Below are 21,939 nucleotides of genomic sequence, written 5' to 3'. Positions count from 1 at the left end.
TAACGCACATTTCTCATAAAACTAATATCTCGAAAAACAGTTATAATTTTCATAATAGACAAAATACTTTATAAAAATGGTTGTTAAATTTGCGAGACTGACATTAATTTGATATATAATATAGGTAACACACTGCATTTATTACATTTTTTAATTACTTATCTAATTTCACTTGTGATATACACATTTCATATGTTTGGTAATTATATTATTGTGCTGTTTTTAACTATTTTATTTATTTATTATTATTTTATTTTAATTATCGGAAGAGAACGGATGATCATATATTGGAACTCTTTTTTTATAACCGTATGCAATATACAAACCGATGAAAGTAATTTTAATAATTGTTAAAATTGTTTATTTTTATAAAAATCTTAAATGTTAGTTCTATCAAGTTTAAATCAGATGTAAAAGTTATGATCTCTGCATAACATAATAATAATTAATTCTCAATGTCATTACGATGCACGACATCTTATACTTTATGACATATATATGATATGATTTTAATGTACTACAACTTTTTAAGAACTTTTTAACAAAGAATATTTATTAAAGAAAAACAGACTATAATTCTGTGCATATGGATGCATACATATGTGTCCTGATTTATTGTGTAAATGTTTGATTCGGAGTTATTTGTACCGGCTGTTTATTGGGGACCCAGTATTGTGTACGAATAATAGGTAGTGATATAGTTAATATATGTATTAAACCTTCTTTAAGTACAGTCAGTTAAATGTAAATCCTAACATTCAACATTGTGTACAGACGCCTAGACGTCACAATGTGTACTCTTAAAAATATATGATTAATATCTATTACTAGGTATGACAAATTAAATTATTATTTTTAAAATGAGTTTGGTCTTTAAAATATGAATTCATTTTATCTGAAACGAGTTTGGTGGAATTTAAGTTAAATCAAGTAACGCAAATCTTTGCTACTACTGTACATACTCAGTAATCTAATATTTGGCTGACTGTACCTACTTCACTTACCTACTTACTTTTTTTGTATAGCTACTCGCGACAAGTACCTATTTCAATTGATTTCGTAGTCATTAATAATGCAAGTACATTCAAACTGAGTGGTTTTATTGAAGCCTATCTATTTATAAATTGATGTTTAATAGTTACGCAATGCTACTTGTGAGGCTACATTAAAGTAACTATGTTGTTGCATTTTATATATTAATATACTAATAATAATGTAATTTTTTGCTATCTGTACATGGATCATATGTGAGCGAAACTATTATTGGACTTATACTCAATTAACGGAATAGAACCCAGAATTATTATTGTTTAAATTGTTGTCAGTACCTATGTGCTTTTTTTACCCATTTAACTGTTTTATGTGCTGTTCGCACTAATATTTAGTATGATATTGTATAAGTTTTATTTTAAAATATTTGCTAGTTTTATTTAAATCCGTTAATAAAAAATTATAAATTATACGTGCGTGAATTCGCGGCCTCTGCTAGTATGTATATAAATGTGGCATAATCTGCCTATCGTAACAAAAAGTATGTCGAATGTTATATTAATATTATCTTTGCTACTTTTATACACTTTAAATATATTTATTAATGTTATCTTGCCACATAATTCTAGGTGTCAAATAATTTATATAACGTTAAAGTATATATATATGTAATATGTAAAGAATACTATAGTTAACAAAGGAATATTGCTATGGATTTCATATGTCGCGGCCAGATGATATGAAGTAGTTCTTAAAATTTCGCCGCAGTTCTAAATTATTTTTCAATTTTAAGGCACCGATATTGGTGAATTTTGTATGATTTGAATATGACATATTTCATCTTAAGTTGTGTACAATGTCTAATAATCTTATTTTATCGATATTTCGCAGGCTTATTGATATATTCAACAAAATAATACAATCTATCATGAACAACCACAATTTTATAAAATAGTTTATTTTATAAGAGGCAGTGGAATGCCTTACCTGGCTAACGGTATATACTCGTCCGTTAGTGAAAGATATTTCGAATGATAAAAGTAGGAATGTCTGGCCACTTCATAAGTGATCAATTGTGTAATCTGAAAGCGACATATAGAGTATCATTCTAAATGAAAATATTACTAAATCATTTTAAATTCTTTACAAATTGCTAAAATATAGATGTATAAACATTTATGTAACTATATATTAAATATATTGCCTTTATATTAAAATGTCCATGTAACTGGTATAAAATAAAACATTATTTACTGTGTCATTTGCTTGTTTTTATTTTTTCCATGTTACTTCCTAGTATGACTACTTTTATTGTGTGATAATAACTGAAATCATTGAATTTACCTAATGTCATTAGACAATGGTACTTAACCGTAAACGTAATAATCATAAAGCTGAGAGACTATAGCAATAAACATTTGAAAATGTTTGCTCACTTGCCAATGAAGTGCACGGAACGCTTTGTGTACTTATAAATAAAAATAATTAGTAATTACTTTAAATATTTATTTTAATAACAACAAGGTAAGTTTTAAATTATTAAATTATATACAGCCATTCAATACTTTAGCATTATATTTGAGACATACATTTTAACAATCAATATCTTAATCTCCTAACCTAAAGGTAGTCTGGAAAATTTCTTAAGCAAAGAGATCGCCTTATGTACCTTCTTGACTATAAATTAAGATCAAATTATTACATTTTTGGTACAATAAAGGAGCAATTAACAAATAAATCTTAGATTAAGTAAATAATTTTAACAAATAATAACAATATATAATATAATATTGCACAGTAAACACGACAATTAAAGGTAACGTCACATTACCGAAACTTGCCGAAATTTCTACACCTTATAACAACTATATGCCGCTATCATTGGTGTATGGTGACCACAAGAACAGATTTAAATAACCATATCATCCGATATACTATTTCCAAAGACTTAAAAGATCAAACGACTATAATAACAACCGTAATCATTTTCATTTGTCTCAAGTAATTAATTAGTACAATTAACAAAATTTGAAAGTAATAATCGATACAAAACGGTATATAAATCAGAGAGAGCAGTGAGTCCACCCTCTCTGCTATTCTGTTATAGCCTTTATTATAAATTAATACAATAAAAGATCAACGACGACGATAGCACTGAAGTTCGAAACTGTACTGTGTCCTGTCTAATTTTTATGTTTACGTGTTAGTAACAAAGTAAACATAAAAATTAGATAATAATTTAATAAAATTAGAAAATAATGTGTTCTAGTATCAATCTTAGCGTGATAATAGTCCACAGTACAATGAAAGCTTTGAATACATCGCGGCATTGGCAAGATTTGCTTTCTCTTTAATATTGTCAGTTAGAGGACCATCCTGAAATTGTATTATAATCATGACAAATTTCGTTCTTTTACCATAACTGCAAGCTATTCCTTAACTTTCTAAGAATTCTTCATTTTATCCCGCTATTATTTTTAAACAGTAGGAGGACAAACAGGAATCTAGGTACTATGAAGTATATATTTAGTATAGATTCTACAAATGTTTTACATCATTAGTTATTTACTGCGAGAATTAGAGAGAGAGAACTAAGCAGAGATCTGAGATAAAAGACAGGTACCTCAAAGTTTAAATGTATAACTACTAAACTAATCCTTAATACTGTTAGGTATATATTATACTCCCTTCTTCACTAACATCTAGGGTTGCCACGAATATTCGGCTATTCTCTATTCAGCCGATTCGACAACTTTTTTAACATTCGGGAAAATTCTTTAATAAAATATTCTTGTTGCAACTGTGATCTGCGTTTCAAGCTAAGAGATACATTGGTTCAAATTTCGTTGTGATTTGTTGAAACACTTTGTTTAGTTAGTAAATATTGCAAAATGTTATAAGAATGAAATTATAAGTAAAATTTTTAAGTCTAGTGAATTCGATTAATGTATTCGTTGAAAAAATATGCCACCCGCAAAATTTACTTTTTATTCATCTACCAAAATATTGGGTGAAATTTAGTCTCGGACATTCAGCGTTTCGACCGAGAGCTTAAACGAATATTAGGTATTTGACAAAATCATTATTCGTGGCATCTCTACTAACAATACCAATAACACTCATTACACACTGTAATACTATTTTTAACACTTTTTAGTTATAGTTTTTATGTACGAACCTAATATTAAAATTTAGCAAAAGATAATTAGGCACAGTATGTAATTTAGAACCATGAATGACCACTATTACTTTATATAAATAAAATCTTAAGTTTTATCTTAAGTATTGTTTACATTACTCATTTAACATGCACAAAATTTTAATTTTCTCAGTTGATTTTCGACAAATGGGCTGCAAAATAGTGAGTCGTTCGGAAGTTTTATTACTTCTTTATAAAATACAATTTAATCTTCGATCGATTCCCAATTTTATGTTACTACAGATGATGTCATATTTGTTTTTAGATTTAATTTGTGAGATTTAGGAGAGTAATGTTAGTAGATTTTTTCAATTTCAATTTAATATTGTATTAAACGTTGATGGATATAAAGGTAATAAACATACTAAAATTAGATAGATTTGAATGGTGATAAATGAAAGAAAGGTAATAGGCATAATAGTAAAGCTCAGATAAAGAGGAAGTAGATTAAAGAACGAGGTTATTATCTAGTATCGATTGAATATGGATCAAAAATTAATCTTCAAAGTGAACTAGCGTAGTATTTTCTATGTATATAGTGTCAGTTTTCTTAATTTCCGCTGGGGGAAGACAGAATGGCGGTGGATGTGACCAGAAACCGTTTTCGGTGCAGACTATGGACGATTCCCCCACAACCTCATAGCCGTCATCACAGGAGTATATCATCAGATCACCCACCGGATATTTGCCGTGCTTCGCTGACGCTTCCGTTAACAGTTTCCCCTTTTCGGGAACCAGTGGGTCTGGGCAATAGATGGCTGGAAATAAAAAATGAATATAAATTATATTACTATAATTTCACGGCCGGTTTCCCAAATAGGGTGGCCAGAGGCATCTCATTTGTCGACGTAATGATGAACGCAAACATGACATGCTTTCATTCGTTGGGTATATTTAAAGCAAAGGTCCAGAGGACAAGCCTAACATTGATATAAAAATTAATACTATAACATTTCAAAATAAATATTTTGTATATATGTACAGTTGACAAGATGATAATTTTAATCTTAGTAAGCCATCGGGGGAAGGGGATAGTTAGTAATGTGGGCTAACCTCATTGCTAACAATCTACCATGTTAGGATGACCACGCGGTTTCCCCTGGAAACCATCGTGATAAATTCCTGGTATGTACCATGATGACCTTACCTCATGCTGATCCTATCATCCACCACTGATTAGTCCATCAAATAAAAAGAAATCGGTAAGCTATCATGTGAGCCGTCTAGGTACTTATAGCAACTGTCATCATGTCATGTCGTACACACGAATTATAATAATAAAATAATTTTATGAATTTATATAAAAAATACATTGAAATAAAGGCGGCATATGGACCCGGTTACGAGATTGGCGACAAGATGCTATTGTGCGACGCTGTTATTCGGACCCTTTACAACCAAATTTGTACAAAATATAAGACAATATTTCAAAGGTCGTATAAAACACTTCCTTTGTAAAAAAAAGCATATAAAACTGGATAGTTCGTTGATGATAATAATGTGTTTATAGAAATACATTAATTATAATAATACATTATATAGTGTTAACATTCATAGCGCGGATCATTATATGATTGCACTAAGAATAAGTGTGTAGCGGTTTCTATGCTGATTAACGCTTGCCTCTTATTTGTTATTGTGTCATTATTGATATAAAGAAAATATCTATTCAAAAGAACAACACGCAAATTTCTTGCTCATTCTTCTTTTGAATGAATTGTAGAATAAAAATTATGACTATTCAATAGTGCTCGTATTGAGTTTATTTGAATAAAAATAATTTCTATTTCTAATAAACATACTCACGCATGCAAAGTGGAGTATCCCCAGACCATTTCCCATCGAGCTCGCATTCGAGGCCGGGCGTACCGATCAGCCTATAGCCCCAGGCGCATTGGAATACAGCGCGACCTCCGTACGAAGAGTTATATTCCACCACGCTCAGGTGAGGTCCCAGGGTGTTCAGCATTGGACAGAAGGTTTCCTCGCACGTGGGCGGCAGGGAGGACCAGCGACCTGAAATACATTTACTTACAAACAAAAATATAGTGCCTTTGGTGTTTCAGCAGTTTAGTATACCGCATGCTTCCAATGATGGCGGGTTCGATATTAGCAGGATACAAATGAGGGAATTGAGTATGAGGGTTTGTATTAGTTGGTGGTTGTTATATCAACGGGAAAGGAACAGCGTGCATCACAGTTTTATAGTCGAGTTTATTTCAAATTAAGTGTGATGAAAAACGTCGTATGATATATACGTATCGTAGGTATATTGATTATTTTATGAATAATTTATTCATTCAATTCATAAAATTAGGTGGCATATTAAAAATATACTCAAGATTAAATTCATCGATTTAAGAAAGAAAAGCAAGATTTAAATTATTATACCCACCGTATATTTCGCAGCTGTCTTTAGTTCAGATGAATAACATACTCAGTGAAAATTTAATTAAATATACAGTTTTAGTATTGTCATGGTTTTGTGATTTTGTTATATTTACGGATTAGCGAGTCGGATCTGGGTGGCCACTTAATAAAAATTGTTAAATATGGTACACGAGCAACAAAGATGCATGATGTCATGTCAGTTAGCCCATTGTGGCATCAAGAGGGATCCTACACGATGATGATTTCCTGTATTTACTGCAATAGAGACCAATTGGAGACTTTACTAATTATCTCCACCCTCTCTTACATGAGTACCATTATTAAATTTCTAGTGGCTGACACGCTCACCATTGCCCATGCAGGTTAGAATCGAAGATCCATTGAGGTGGAACCCTGGTTGACAGCTGAAGTGAATGGAGTGGCCCAGGCGTGTACCTTGCGCGAATTGACGCACTCTAGCTGAAGATATATTTATTTGAGGACACGCCACATCTGAAAGTTAATTATTTCACTCACTATATTAGTGGTTTCTTTTTACTCGTACTTTACAGAAACACGCGATTATTCTAATTTTAAGTTAATTAATGTACATTTTTCCCCAAGATGATGGCAACACAATTATTTGCTAATCGTCTAATGAGACTGATCTCAATCTTTGATTCTACACAAAATGTGAGTAGAATAGCAAACTAGTTGACAGCACACCTGATGGTAAGTGGCAACCGTCGTTAAAATACCTCCCTTTACACGGCACACAACTTAACGCGGGAACAGGAGCGCGTTATTTTCCAATGACACGTTTAAGATTTATAAATAAGTATATAATTATACCTTTAGCCCGTAGACAGATACCCATATGTTGCCAAATAAATTAATTACTATACAAAAAGGCGCTAAAGTAAGCACGATTTGTATACATTTAAATGCAGATTCTTTCCTGCGTGATAGCCTATTCGCGAGAGAAAGCGCGTACATATAAAGGAAGGTTATATGTTGCCATTCTGGAGAACTGAGATGCTACACCCCCATACTCTATAATTTGCTGCTATATCTCACCCTCCAACCCAAACAGCTTATAAAGCGAGCCGCTGAAATAGGTGAAGCAGAGATACCCACGCAGACGAATTAGTGTACATCGGTAAACTTAAACTAAGATTGCAATTTAAACATTTGCAACTTTTGCAGTACTATCATGTGGTAATGGATAACTTATAAATACTACAACAGTACTTAAAACTCACTAACAACTTTAATAAGAACAGTGTTTGTGTGACCGCCTGGCGAGGTGCAAGTGTACTGATCGCTATGTCTTGCTGACATTTTGGTTAGTGTCAACCGATAATGCGTCTCTTTCTCGCCTTCGTCTGGAGACCACGCTAGACAGAAAAAAATATTATTAGCGTAACACCAACTCTGTAAGAAATTCTTTGAATCATAATATATTAATTTAAAAAATATATTTATCCTAGTGAATTGGACCGCAAGTCAGGGACCTTAAGGGTCGAACGCTGAAATGGTATGTCTTGTATTACGACGTACTCCTAAACGCATTAGAAAAACCCAACATATAACTATTGTATAATTCAAGTGGTGTATGTATAGTATACATATATGTATATTTATACAAATTCATTAATTATTAACTGTGAACACGTTATTTTTACTTAAGTTTATATTATCGATTTGTGTTATGTGGCCATATCGAATTTCAGATTATTATTCTGTTGTTATTTGTGAAGGCCTGTCGGTGTATATATAGAATACTATATATACACCGACAGGGCAATAGCCCTGGTTTTCCAATAATAAAGAAATTAGGTACATAAATAATTATCTGCCCTTGTTAAAGGGTATAAGGTACATTTAAAAGCGCATCATACAAGTTTCTTGCTGGTTCTTCTTGTGATGAGACAGCTTCCCGAATGAGCGGTAGATTAAAGAAATGTGATGACTACTCAAAAGTGCTTAAATTATGTTTATTTGAATAAAGGATTTCTATTCTATATTCTATTTAGTTGGCATACCAGCATTGTGTTGGCCGAGCGCCTGCGTCCAACTCCAGTCAGGATCACCCAATGTACGGAGCGAGACACAGTCGAGACGCACAGAACTGTCCGGGTATACAAACAATTCTCCGGACGGCTCCACAACCGCTGATCCACTAACCACTGTGTATTGTATAGTGGGAGGCGCATCGCCTGTATCGACCAGAAGATAGATTAGATTATTTAATTACCAGTACTAGCTCCCCTATCTGGGAAGTAAGTGATCATTACTAACGCCCAATTTACACTCAGCCCGAGTGGGCAGGGAAGTGAATGCGGAAGTGAGAGAGTGTGAACCCGATACTTCCCATGCCATTGGCGCTCCCTCGATTGTCAGTTTTTCGTGCACGAGTCAAAGGACAGGCAGCGCGAGTGGCAGTTTGTGTTTACATTCAGCCCTTTCGCTCAGTTGTCGCCCGGCGTTTTAAGCGAAATGTAAGAAGAGTCGCCCGGTAAATATGTATGAGGGCTGAGTGTAAACGACACTCACTCGCGTCGACTCCCGACGCTGACGCGGCATTATTTCCGGCAGCGCGAGTTGCAGGGGAAGCGGCTGAATGTTACATAACATTAACGTAACGTAACATTGTAAAATTTTAAATCACTAATAACAGAAGTAATTTAAATTTAATCTAGCACAAATATACAATTCTACAAAAAAACTAATTGAAAGAAAAATTTTGCAATCTCCGCCCACACCGTGGGCCTAACCTAACCTAACCTAACCACTCTACAGCACACATAGTATCATTATACTAATAAAGAATATAACACTTAAATTCAGTTAATCCCACTGGCTAACTGAATTTAACTGTGGTACACACAGCCAGTCATTATATGAAGAGGCAAAGAAAATAATGATTAAATTAAAAAAACATTTTTAAGAAAATTGTTACTGGTAACTGGTATTAAGCGTTCACTATGCTGCCAGCATTCTGAGCATAGGCAGCATCACTCAATTAATCTGGATAGTAAGAACTGTTGAAAATTAAGATTTATAGTAATATGTTTTGTATTACATGAAAGTTATAAAAATAATACTTGGAATACCTGTAAAATTGGTAATGACAGTTGTAGGCACGCATTCTGGTATTTTTGGTGTCCATTCTCCATTTTCGCACCGCAACAAACTCTCACCTTTCAGCTTGTATAGCCCATAATGTTTACATCTGGCCACAATTACTGAACCATGAGGGAATGGAGTATTTTTCTGGAAAGTTATATTACATAATGCTTAACTATCTTTTATAGTACAAACTTTCCTTTTTCTTTTTTCAAGTACCTTTGGATTTGAAGAAAAGTTGGTACATTTTGTGTTACATTGGAATAAATTAATAATTGAACTTATTGTGGCACATTTTTTATTTGAAAGCTTTTTTACCACAAAACGCTAAATTTGTCGACGACTGGTAGAAAAGGTCGTAACGCTGCCAAAAGCGTTGCCCAAGTTTAGGCACCGAATATTTGTGGTCTCACACATAGTAATGGTATCTGTGGTCCCATTTGTATTTTATCAAGAACTTACCTGTAGTTCTTGTGTTATCACTATAATAATGTGAATGAAGTCTTTATTCATAATTTGTTAATGTATAATCATCAAAATATCTTTATTCATGCAGGTCTATTACAGACTCTTATAATATGTAAAATCTGCATCCCTGAAGTGCTTTTAATAGTAACTGAAGTAAGATTAATCATCGTAATCTTGAGTTAGATTGTTTGTTTTGGTCTAGGTTTTCTACGCACATTATGTAAGTATTTACAAAAGTATAGGTACTTAGAAAATATTGAAGTACTTATATCTATCAGTTATTTAGTATCCAACATATAAGCTCTGCTTTGTTTGTAAGTGTCCTAGGTCATTATTGGAGACCTATATAAACAAACTTTCAATATCTCCATTTTCATGATACTTTTTATTGTTGTTGTTTAAACTTTTTTATGTGTTATTATTGCATGCTCTTTAAATATGTTATATTGTATGTTAATAAAATAAAAACACTTACATCAATAGATGAATTTTTGAAGGAAATCGCCAAACGAGGATGATCATTTGTATAAAGACATTCTCTCAAAATAGGCTGGAATCTGCCATCTGTAATTAGAATATTATAGCAAGTATTTAAAAATATTCCAAGTAAAATTTTGAATAAAATACATACATTATAATATTCAAAGGTATAGAAGAAATATAATGTAAGATTGTTTTAACCTGGTGTACTGGAACAGAGTGGGCCAACCCAGTTTCCATCTATACACTTGATCTTACATATCAGCCTCTCGTTCAATGGACCAATGAGTCCAGGAAATTTCACCTGGAATTTAAAAAAATCTCCATTCAGATAATCATGTACAAGAACTAAAATACTTAAGGGACAACACAATTTTGTCATGTATTACTTAATTTACTTAATTACAGTTTTATGGTCCACAGGGAATTCCAAATTGTTGTCACAGAAAACTAAAAAATATAGTTAATAATATACATAGGTACACATTGTGATATTACTAAACCAATAGAGGGCCAAAGAGATTAATATCATAGCAATGAGGACTATTAGTCTATTAACCATTTTGTAGATACATTCCTTTATCTAAAAACCTGTTCCACCATAGTTTATTGTATTGATTAAATTCATGTTTCAGTAAATTATGTAACTAATGTTAGTTTCTTCCTGTGCTGCCTCTTAAACTGGTGACCCCTGGTTTGGGAGTTTAGTTGAAGATTGATAGTATTTTGTCACTCTACTGTTGCAATACACAAGACAGGTTTAACAACAACAACACTTGTAATGTTAAATTAAAACATAATTTATTCATGTAGACCATGTCAGTCATTTACACAAGTTTAGATTTGTTATCATTAACTTTCTTCCCTCCCATGTATCTATATAGCATCATTTTTATTATTTACGAAAATATTATAAAAATGATCTTGTTTTTAAATATATAGTAATAGCTGATATTTTTTATAAAATAAAAGTAAGCCTAAGTTACACCTTTTTACATCAGCTACCTGCTAAAAACAGTCCCGTCAAAATTGGTCCAGCCATTTCCAGTCCAGTCAAACAGACTCACAGATAGACAAAAATTGTAAAAAATGTTATATTGGTGTTTGTACTGTATCTAAATTATATTTATATGCATGTAGTAAGAAATGGTTATTACAATATTACAAACAGACACTATAATTTTATTTATATGTATAGATGTACAGATTATGAAGATGGAGATATAGAGTAACATGATGCATACCTCTGATATCTTGGAGAAATCTGATCTAAACCTTGTTATGTCTAAGTTAATGTCGACACTGGTGACATCAGGCAAGGAACATTTGAAGTCATCTGTAACAGATTTATATTAAGCATAAATAATAAACTGAATATATTTTTGTAATCCTCTCCCTGCCTACTTCATAAGTGATTGGTGTGAAGATATACATAGAATATCTTAATTGTAAAATGCTATTATTATGATACTTAATTGTAATGTATAATTCATTTTTAGTTAGTGACAGAACCATATTGCGCCAGTAAGTACAAAACTTTAACTTATATAAATATATTTACTCCTATATAATAAAGATACATAGCACAGATACATTAAGCAAATGAAAGACAATTAGAGTTATGTTGTATCAATATATAAAGAGGATGATGGAAGGTCATGGAAAGTGGCAAGGCTCTTGAATTATGAAACAATGCAGGGGCGGATCTACCTAAAGGCTTTTTGGGCTGCAGCCCAGTCCCCACAGAAATGATATTTAGAATATAAAAAAATATCTAGAATGTTAAAAAACCTATAATAAGGTTGGCAAACCTAAGATCAATCAACCCATGCATGCGTCTATCGAATGGAATGGATAATTTCTGGTCGCGTGTTTTTGGTAGGGGTATTTTTTCATTTGAGTAATATAATTAGATAGGTTCTTAAGTAGATTTAGCCCATACATACATCCTATCTAATATAGGATGTATGTCTGCATCTACATTCTGGTTTGCAATTAAAGCAAATTTATGTAACCTTGGCATACTTTTGGGGAACAGCATACATATTTCATATGTGTATATGTACCAAATATGTTACATCATATATATCTATACAAATATTTAAGTAGTCAAGAGGAATTCAGGGATGACTGTAACAATTTCTAAAATAAAAAAAAAATTATTGTATTAAAAATATTAATATATGATTGTGTACTAAGTTGAGAAATAAATCTATGTTATGGGTATACTAAATACAATTTAAAATAAATTATAAAGAATAACTGATTATAAGTGTAAATAATAAATAATGTATTTTTAGAAAATAAAAGAAAGAAAGAAAGAAAATTGTTTATTTGGTAAATAGCAATACCGAAAATAATTTTTAAATTTAATTTACATTTTTAGGTAATATATTTAAATATTCATGAATTATCAGGATAATCCTAGCACTATGGTCTAGAGTTAATTATAATACATGTCTTCGGTAGTCTTTAGTAGAGAATATTACCTTCAAGAAATGTAGTGTTTTCTTCATTATCACACGCAATTAATGGAATAATTATTTGGATCATAAATAACACTTTATTTAAAAACATTTCAGTAAATTTACTGCTGATCTTAGCTGATATTTTTTTTATATTATAATGTTTTTTATTTATTTAAGTGCATTTAACATTTTGCATAAATAAATACGCAATGTAATAATTTATGGAGATTAATAAAAAATTACGAAGCAATTTTACATGTAAGATACTTTCTTATCTACGGAAGGTAAATATAATAAGTATAATATAAATTTTAAAAATGAACTGAATCAATTCATTGCAAATTGAATCCTTCAGCAGTGGAAAATGTCAAAATCAATAGAGGTGTTGCTATTAGTTTAATTTACAGCTCTGCCTAAATAGAGACGTTTATGCTCAAAGATTTGTTTACAAATTCCAATTTCGCCATAATTAAAGTAGAAATAAAAATGGTATGTCTTTTATATAACCACGAATTTTAAGTAAACTGAATATTTGAGCAGGTGTATGAATTATTTCGATAAAGCAACACCATTGACATCTTGCTTGAACTTTATCAAATGTCACATTAACCATTTATTCAGTATTTCAGTATTTAGTTTGTGGATTCCAATAGGTTATTGACCGATTCTCACTAATGCCTAAAAAATAAGTTTAAAAAATATTAGGTTTAAAGAGAAGTATCAACACAAAATAGTGCATTATTAATAATTAATACCATATAATCTTTATTGAATAATAAACCAAAATAAATAATGCGAAACGCTGTAGTGATTATTTTTCTATGTTCTATCGCGTTTAATAGAACTATTTGTTCCGAAGATGTACCTGACTACAAATGGCCTACGATTGGAATATCGATACTCGTTCGCAATAAAGGACACACATTACCGTATTTCTTATCGTGTCTTCATAATTTAGATTATCCGAAGGACCGGCTATATCTCTGGTAAGCTCATTATATTTAAGTTTTTTCCACTATGTACTTCTAGAAACTTCTGGTAAATTGGTAGTAAATTTCTAATTTTTCAATCTAATTTAAAAAGAATCGTTTATCTACACTGATTTAGTTTTGTTAAACAATAATAAATGATTATATACTATTTTAATGGATGATAGTGGAATTGTACATCTGCCTGCCCACTGGATATGATGGTTTCCATTGGGAACTGTATGCAGGTTAATCTGCCATAGTACAGTGCTAGCAATTTATACAATGGGTATTAGTCCACATTACTAACAATCCCTTTTCATCCTCTATTGTAACTATTTAAACATGTAAAATTAATAAATGAGGTATGAACAAGACTTTATATTATTTTTTATTACTTGATTATGTAATTTTTATTAAAAATCAATTATTAGAATTTAAATATATTTTGGATAGCATTCACGAAAATAGCCTATTATTTTAAAAGGAAGTTTGTTTAACTAAGTAGCAAATTGTTAACAATAAATTAAATTATAATCCATGTATATACAATTTGCAGTAGGATACATACAATATTATGTGAGTGAAACACCTAGAATAAGTAGTTAGAAATTAAGTAAAATTATAATTAACAACATTCTTATTATAAATTTGTAAACAGGATGTACAGTGATTACAATGAAGATAACAGTCAAAACATCATAGAAAAATGGGCAGAGATGCATGCAAAAGAATACAATGGTGTTTATATAACCACAAATAGTAGTAGCGGACTCCTCCACCCAGACGAAAAGTCTCCGACACACTGGAGTAAGGGCCGGTTCAAACATGTTATACAGTTAAGAGAAGAAAGTCTCGAGTTTGCTAAGAAAATGTGGGCTGACTATCTTTTCGTAAGTATTGATTTTGTAAAACATGCTTTATTTAGTTGTAACAATGGTATTTTTTGGATGGCTCATCTGTCATACTTGTGAGTATGACAGATGAGAATGAGTGCTGCTTGTAGGGACTGGTCTGCTCTTATCACTGGGACTGGTCTGCTCTTATCACTGGGACTGGTCTGCTCTTATCACTACGACTGATTGAATCTTATTGTTTTAGATATTTATATTTGACCCAAAAAATTTGTGCTGCTTGGTAGTTTGTATTCACATGTTTCGACTTGTAAATGTAAACTTACAAGGATTATTTAAAAGACCAACACACAAGTTTCTTTCTCATTCTTCTTTTGATGAGACAGCTTTCCAATGAGTGGTAGATAAAAAAAATTGTTAGACTATTCAAAAGTACTTAAATTAAGAGTATTTGAATAATTAATTTTCTATTCTATTCTATTTTTAATGTCATCCATTGTGATAGTTATTAAATACTTCTATAAGTTATTAAATATATACATTTCTTTAGTTTAGGACTTAGGTTAACAAGGTGATATTTTGATATATGATATATTTTGATATAATTAAAAATAAACCGAGTTATAAATAAACAGTAACTGAAAGTGCTACACTACCAATATTTTCATTGTAAATTTATACCTTGAAGTCAAAATTATAATATTTTACTATTATACTTTACACTTAAAAATACCATTGACAATAAAATCTCATGGCCTGATCCACAGTCCCATTTTTTTCTTATGGATAATAATGAAATGGTTCACTCTGCCTGCACTAACGTTATTTAAAAAAGGTTTGATAAATTCTTTCTGGTAAAATATTTATCCAAGAATACTTCTTAATATAGACATCATAAAATATAATGTATATACAAATATCATCTGAATAGAACAGTCTGACCTGATATATGAAGTTCATTGACATTATAATGGTGTCAAATACACAATGATGTCAGAAGATAAACAATTAGTCGAACTTTGAATATCTCTAGATTTAGGTCATTAAGGAATGTTAATGCATGAAATTTTAATTTTAGCTTCCTACATTTTATTATGACTAGCTTTTTATTGCTGTTTTATCTCTTGGTTGTAGCATGATTTTATACAGACTTCCTGGATAAATAGTTTATCCAACACAAAAATATGTTTTCAATTTATACATATTTATGTAATATAAACATGTTTAACCAAACAAAAAACTATTCAGCTTTACAATATTAGCATTGATTATTCAATAACAAAAGTAACAAATGTTAAATACATCATTGTGATTTGATACCTCTGTCTAATACTGTAATAATACGAATATCTTGACATTAATTAAAACAAATAATATATAACAGTCTAGACAGACAAACTCACACAGTAATGAGTTTCATTTTACATTTTCGATTCAGTTTAGTTTATTAGATATAAATCAAAATTTTTATCTCATTTACAGATGGTTGACGCTGATGTGTTCCTAACAGAGAAGTTGACCCTCAAAATCCTAGTGAACAAAAATGTTACAGTGGCATCACCAATGCTCTTGTCTGATGGCCTCTACTCCAATTTTTGGTTAGCTACTACCAAGCTTCTTTATATTTAAATGTGAGCTTGAGCATGCTGAAATTTAAATAATTTCCCATTTAAATAGCTGTAATAGTGTATCAAACAGACAGTTCTATAAACTATCTCATTTGTAATACTATCTGAAATCTGAGGTAAATGATACCCAATATGTGTGCAACGTAAAAAGGTATCATTTTATGTTTAAATCAATTTTAATTAAGATCAGTTCTTATCGTCTTGAAGACACAACTGTCTGTTATATACACACTTGTATGATAAAAAATTAACAATTAATTATTAAAAATAATTATTACTCTGCTTGAATCTAATCATATTTTTCTACCTATGCTGTATAAACTCCTTAATTTTTAATCTGTGGAACTATTTCTGGAAGAGATCTAATATTGCAAGTAGCTTGGCAGTACTCTCACATCTGTCAAACTCTCATTTACATTATAATGATATATTCTTCTTTTTCAGGTGTGGGATGACAGAGAAGTTCTACTATCAACGGACAGATGACTATGAACAAATTTTGAGACGAGAAAAGCAGGGCTGTTATGAGGTGCCTATGGTAAACACAGCAGTATTGGTGTCGCTTAGAAGAAAAGAGTCGGACTTTCTTACGTACGATCCGCGCAAAATAAATGACTACAAGGGCCCTGATGATGATATCATCGCATTTGCAATCAGTGCTAAAATGAATGGTATTTATATTTTTTATTACAAAATAAAATGTTTGACGACCTCCGTGGTCTAGCGGTCTAGCACACCGTTTTACGACCGATGGTCGCGGATTCGATTCCTCGCACAGCACAAACATTTGTATTCATGAGTATGATTGTTTGTATCGGTCTGGGTGTTATCTATGCATAATATGTATGTATTTATAATAAAAATATCTATGTATATGTATCAGTGATCTAGTACCCATAACAAGTTAAGCTTTAGCTAGCTTAACTTGGGTCTAAATGGCGCTGTCTGAATTTTCCTGAGATTATTATTATTAATTTTCTTCTCTCTATTGTCTCACTCTCTCCGATTTTGTGGTTTTTTTTTCCACACTTACGGGCCGAAACCAAGTAAGTGCAGTGTGTGTGAGTGTGTGAGTGTGTGTGTGTGTGTGTGCGAACATTATTATTATCTGGGTATTGTCATTTTAATTGTTATATGCACCACTTTAAAATTAACAGAGTATAGAAAAGGCGAAATAACTGTGCAAGAAGAAAAAATCCATTATTTGATGACTTATTGTGATAAAGACTATTTATTTTTCTACATTTACAATTGAACATTAGCCTAAGCCACATGTACAATTGGGTCCTGCATTGTTAGGAAATAATATTAATAGAAATTATTGTAATGTGCAGGTATCAGTCTCAACATATGCAATGACAGACTGTATGGCTTCATACTCGTGCCTTTGGAGGAGTCTGATGAGTTATCAAAAGATTATGATCAACTACTGAACATAAAGTTAGAAGCAATTAGTCGCAAAGTGCCTTTAACATTAAACAAACATTTAGAGGAGTTTGTAACTTACCCCAAACCTTCAAAATTCAAGTGCAGTGAAGTGTATATGATCAATCTGGAGAGGAGAACAGAAAAGAGAGAGCTTATGGAGATGAGCTTCAAGGAACTTGGTATAGATGCGAAGCTTTTTGTAGCTGTTGATGGAATGAAGCTTGATTTGGATGATCTACAGGAGTATTCAATCACCTTAATGCCTGATTATGAGGATCCATTTCATAAAAGGTAATTGATATTACTGCTAACAAGTATAGGTTACTTCATATGTATCAAGTTCTTTTACTGGTGACAGTTAAACTTACTCTAAAAGATTAATGTAGAACTATATGGTTTTTTTTATGGATCTGGAGTGGTTCAGTTGATGGTGAGAACAACTATCTCCTATGTTTCTTGTTCTTTTTTATTTGTTGTTTTAGTTCTTAGCTCGAAAGCACTCTGAACTGACGGTAGATTTGACATATTGTAAGAGTTTATAAAAGACGTACAAGAATAAAAATGTGTTGGTTCTGATTATGTATATGGTTGTTCAAATAAATAATTAAAAGCAAAATGATACTATTGCCACGGACATTACGTCATCATCATATGACCACCATGACACCGTCAAGTATGGTTGCCATTCAAATGGATTATTGTATTGTGCTCCCAAATTCTGTCAAGTTGTATTCTCTTTGTAAGGTTTTACAGGAAAATTAACTTGACGGTTTTGAATTTAGTAGTAGTATGTGTAGTATAGTACGTAGTGTGTGTTATATAGACATTAATTAAAATCGGTACAAATTAGTTGATACTTATCCATGTGCAGCCATTTCGGACTACTTAAGTAGCTTGCCTCCGTATCCAGTAACCTCACTTATATTACACATAAAACGAAACCCAACTTGAAATACAAGCTAAGCATCATCAACCGGTGTAATAACTTAATCATCAAAGGTGGAACTGAGAAGCTTGCAGACAACAACGTTTTTTGATCATTGAAAAATTGTTTCTCTTTGTTAAAGTCATTGTGTTAGGTGTATATAATTTTGTGTGTGGATTTGTTTATTTATGTATATTTTTAAAATTGAATTATGAAATGAAATTGTTCATTTTATTATTTTTAGACCGATGAAAGCGGGCGAGATTGGGTGCTTCTTGAGTCACTACTACATTTGGAAAGAGGTAAAAAATAATTTTACTGTAAATGTGTTAAGATACTACATTACAGTATAATGAAATTATTGTAATATAAATTACTTTAGGATTGTTATTCACGATAACTTGAGACTTCGCACTCACTCGGGATGAATGCCTGTATTATGTTTTGAGATAAAAGTTAGCCCATATCTTTTCTCGTTATACAGTGTATCTTTATATTAAATTTCATTAGAATCTGTTTGTCGCGTAGTTGTGAAAAGGTAGCAAAGAGAGACAATAGTAATTATATTAATAGTATATATAATAGAGACATGACATAAACAGACACCGACCTCAAATAATTGAATAAAGCCAATACAATGATCATCTAGGTAGTGTATAGTGATCATTTCTTACAGATTGTTGAAAAGCATCATTCTACAGCATTAGTGCTCGAGGATGACGTGCATTTCGTTCCATATTTTCGACAGAAGTTCCTGCGATTATTGGATGAGATAAGAAATCTGGAATGGGACCTTGTGTAAGTATTTTACTGTGTTATTACTGCCGTAATTCACTATATTTAAAGGTTTCCATCTATATATCATAATATTATGGTATAAAATTTATATAATAAAAACCGCATGTACATTTATGTATGATGCCTGGATGAGTCTGCAGTGACCCACGCAATCAGGATGCTATGATGTATAAATAATAAGTCCTGGTTGCTTTCCATCTTGATTTATTGAGTACACGATGATGGAGTGTGGACTGATGCTTGCTTGTGAGTATTTGGTGTACTGAACGGAAAATGATACGTGTGAGCATTATATGTGTGTGACGTAGCGTACAATAATAATGTATATTTTTTATATAAAAAACCCAGTTCACCATGTCACCAAGTCCATGCCAGATGTACAAAGTACTTCATTAATACAAATGTATATGGTATAGGGATCGAACCTGCGACAGTGAGAGTAATGTGTTACCGCTACACCATTCAGACCCACAACTTTATTTGTACCTATACATCACGCATATATACACATACTAATTTAGATTTTCTCAACATTTAGTTATATAGGCAGGAAGATACTGCTAAAAGGCGAGGAGCAATATGTGACAGACCATACTACTCGGCCGCTGTACTCCTACTGGACGCTTGGGTACCTGATCAGCGAGAGAGGTGCTAAGAAGTTGCTAGATGCCCGTCCGTTGACAAAAGTGTTACCGGTAGATGAATTCCTGCCCATCATGTTCGACCAACACCCCAAGTAAGTAGTCCTGGTTTTGTAGAGAGAAATATATTATATATATGCTGATGTAATTGGAAGGGCAATAAAGCTAAATGCACATCTGATGGCATTGATGTCTATATACATGGACATCTATTTGAATAGCCCTGCGATCTACGGTCAAACCACTTTACTGCTGACGGTCAGTAATCATGAGTCTGATTCGCATTCTTGTATGTACATTATGTATATACATTAAAAAAATAAGTATTTATATCAGTTGTCTAGTACTCATAGAACAAGCTCTGCTTACGCTGGGACTAAATGGCGCTGTGTTAGTTGTTAGTTATAGATATATAGAGGTCATGCCTCTTCCTGTAATTTCACTGCATTATCTCACTCAATAACCGAAACACAAAATACAAAGTATAAAGTACAAAATACTTGGCGTCTGAAATACGTCATATCACCACCATAAATAAATTTGGTCATACAAATTTCATCGTTTTTCGTCTCCCCCTCATCCTTGTCACATCTGTTCATATTTGAGAATAGTGTAATGTCACAATTTTCATCAACATACCAATAAAGCTGACGGCTCCCCTGATAGGACGTGGAACTTACATTTATGTATGTGTATTCACACTACGGACATCGAGTATGTGTGAATAAAGTTTACAAATAATCTTTTGTTTATTAATATTTATAAACATTTTCAGTGACACATGGAAAGCTCACTTCCCGAATCGTAACTTAATCGCACTATCAGCTGCTCCGCTTCTGGCCTTCCCAATCCATTATACAGGCGAGGAAGGCTACATAAGCGACACCGAGGACTCTAATATCATCGAAATCGACCAGCATGACAACGCTATCAAGCATGAACTCTGAAATGTTAGTTATTGTACGTAAGTCATACCTAAAATGTATCGATTTTATAAGAAATAAATCATGATGCACAATAGCAGGTAAAAAGTGGCGCAAAAATAGAAAGCATAATAGAGAGCGGCGCTGAGAACTCGAGGTTAGTGTAGATACTGAGATAATACCGTCAAGCGAGAACTGTGAAATCTTAGTTTATTTATATTTTATATAACTATGCCTAAATATCATCGATATTAAATAGAATAATTATAAAGCATACGACCGCACTGAAACTAAAATGAGACGAGTACATGAAGTCCATTCATTCAAGCACAAGAATTTGTCTATACTAGTGACCCGTGGGAATTTCGATTGATTTACACATATTTTAACAAATTATACACCTGCACCTTTCGCAGGAACCACTCTGTTCATTAAACCAGATTATTGGTAATATATAGACAGACACAGTGGAGTACTTTGTTTTATAATATGTATGTATACATAGATTATAGATACGTCCTATGTCCTATGTCCTATAGGAAAAAAATCCTGAAATTCCCATGGAAAAAGATTAAAACTAACTAGTTTGTACGGGTAGTGGTATTATGTTAGATTAAACCAACATATCAACATTAGGTAGAATGTTCTAATTCTAATGAGTGAAGAATCT

General features: G+C 31.9%; 2 protein-coding genes across 2 annotated transcripts; one reads left to right on the top strand and one right to left on the bottom strand.

The window, feature by feature from the left end:
- Window positions 1-4,283: 4,283 nt before the first annotated feature.
- LOC131849353 (locomotion-related protein Hikaru genki) lies at window positions 4,284-13,314 on the bottom strand. Its single transcript, XM_059199416.1, has 10 exons — window positions 13,126-13,314; window positions 11,881-11,972; window positions 10,838-10,940; window positions 10,632-10,720; window positions 9,676-9,835; window positions 8,605-8,778; window positions 7,822-7,956; window positions 6,929-7,072; window positions 5,996-6,205; window positions 4,284-4,947 (listed from the first exon to the last, which is right to left on the bottom strand). The coding sequence occupies exons 1-10, from the start codon at window positions 13,211-13,213 to the stop codon at window positions 4,685-4,687; spliced, it is 1,458 nt and encodes a 485-aa protein (XP_059055399.1). The 5' UTR covers window positions 13,214-13,314; the 3' UTR covers window positions 4,284-4,684.
- Window positions 13,315-13,704: 390 nt separating this feature from the next.
- Window positions 13,705-21,779, top strand: LOC131849351 (glycosyltransferase 25 family member). The gene is made up of 9 exons (XM_059199414.1): window positions 13,705-14,090; window positions 14,734-14,965; window positions 16,409-16,524; window positions 16,999-17,225; window positions 17,889-18,273; window positions 19,152-19,209; window positions 19,584-19,705; window positions 20,244-20,441; window positions 21,122-21,779. The coding sequence occupies exons 1-9, from the start codon at window positions 13,897-13,899 to the stop codon at window positions 21,291-21,293; spliced, it is 1,704 nt and encodes a 567-aa protein (XP_059055397.1). The 5' UTR covers window positions 13,705-13,896; the 3' UTR covers window positions 21,294-21,779.
- The last annotated feature ends 160 nt before the right edge of the window (window positions 21,780-21,939 follow it).

Source organism: Achroia grisella, unplaced genomic scaffold (assembly GCF_030625045.1).
Source record: "Achroia grisella isolate CSIRO2021 unplaced genomic scaffold, CSIRO_AGI_Agris_v1 utg640, whole genome shotgun sequence".
Classification (NCBI taxonomy): domain Eukaryota; kingdom Metazoa; phylum Arthropoda; class Insecta; order Lepidoptera; family Pyralidae; genus Achroia; species Achroia grisella.
Note: the sequence above shows the minus strand (reverse complement) of the source record. Positions and strands in the feature narration are given on the sequence as shown.

What these genes read in the sequence shown, in the direction of transcription:
- LOC131849353 (XM_059199416.1), bottom strand. Translation starts at nt 13,213, where the DNA reads ATGTTTTTAAATAAAGTGTTATTTATGATCCAAATAATTATTCCATTA. An exon ending in TGTCATTACCAATTTTACAG is followed by an intron (nt 8,779 to 9,675) that starts GTATTCCAAGTA and finishes TGGTCGATACAG; the next exon opens with GCGATGCGCCTCCCACTATA. An exon ending in GGATACTCCACTTTGCATGC is followed by an intron (nt 4,948 to 5,995) that starts GTGAGTATGTTT and finishes TTTTATTTCCAG; the next exon opens with CCATCTATTGCCCAGACCCA.
- LOC131849351 (XM_059199414.1), top strand. Translation starts at nt 13,897, where the DNA reads ATGCGAAACGCTGTAGTGATTATTTTTCTATGTTCTATCGCGTTTAAT. An exon ending in AATCTGGAATGGGACCTTGT is followed by an intron (nt 19,706 to 20,243) that starts GTAAGTATTTTA and finishes CTCAACATTTAG; the next exon opens with TTATATAGGCAGGAAGATAC. An exon ending in ATGTTCGACCAACACCCCAA is followed by an intron (nt 20,442 to 21,121) that starts GTAAGTAGTCCT and finishes AAACATTTTCAG; the next exon opens with TGACACATGGAAAGCTCACT.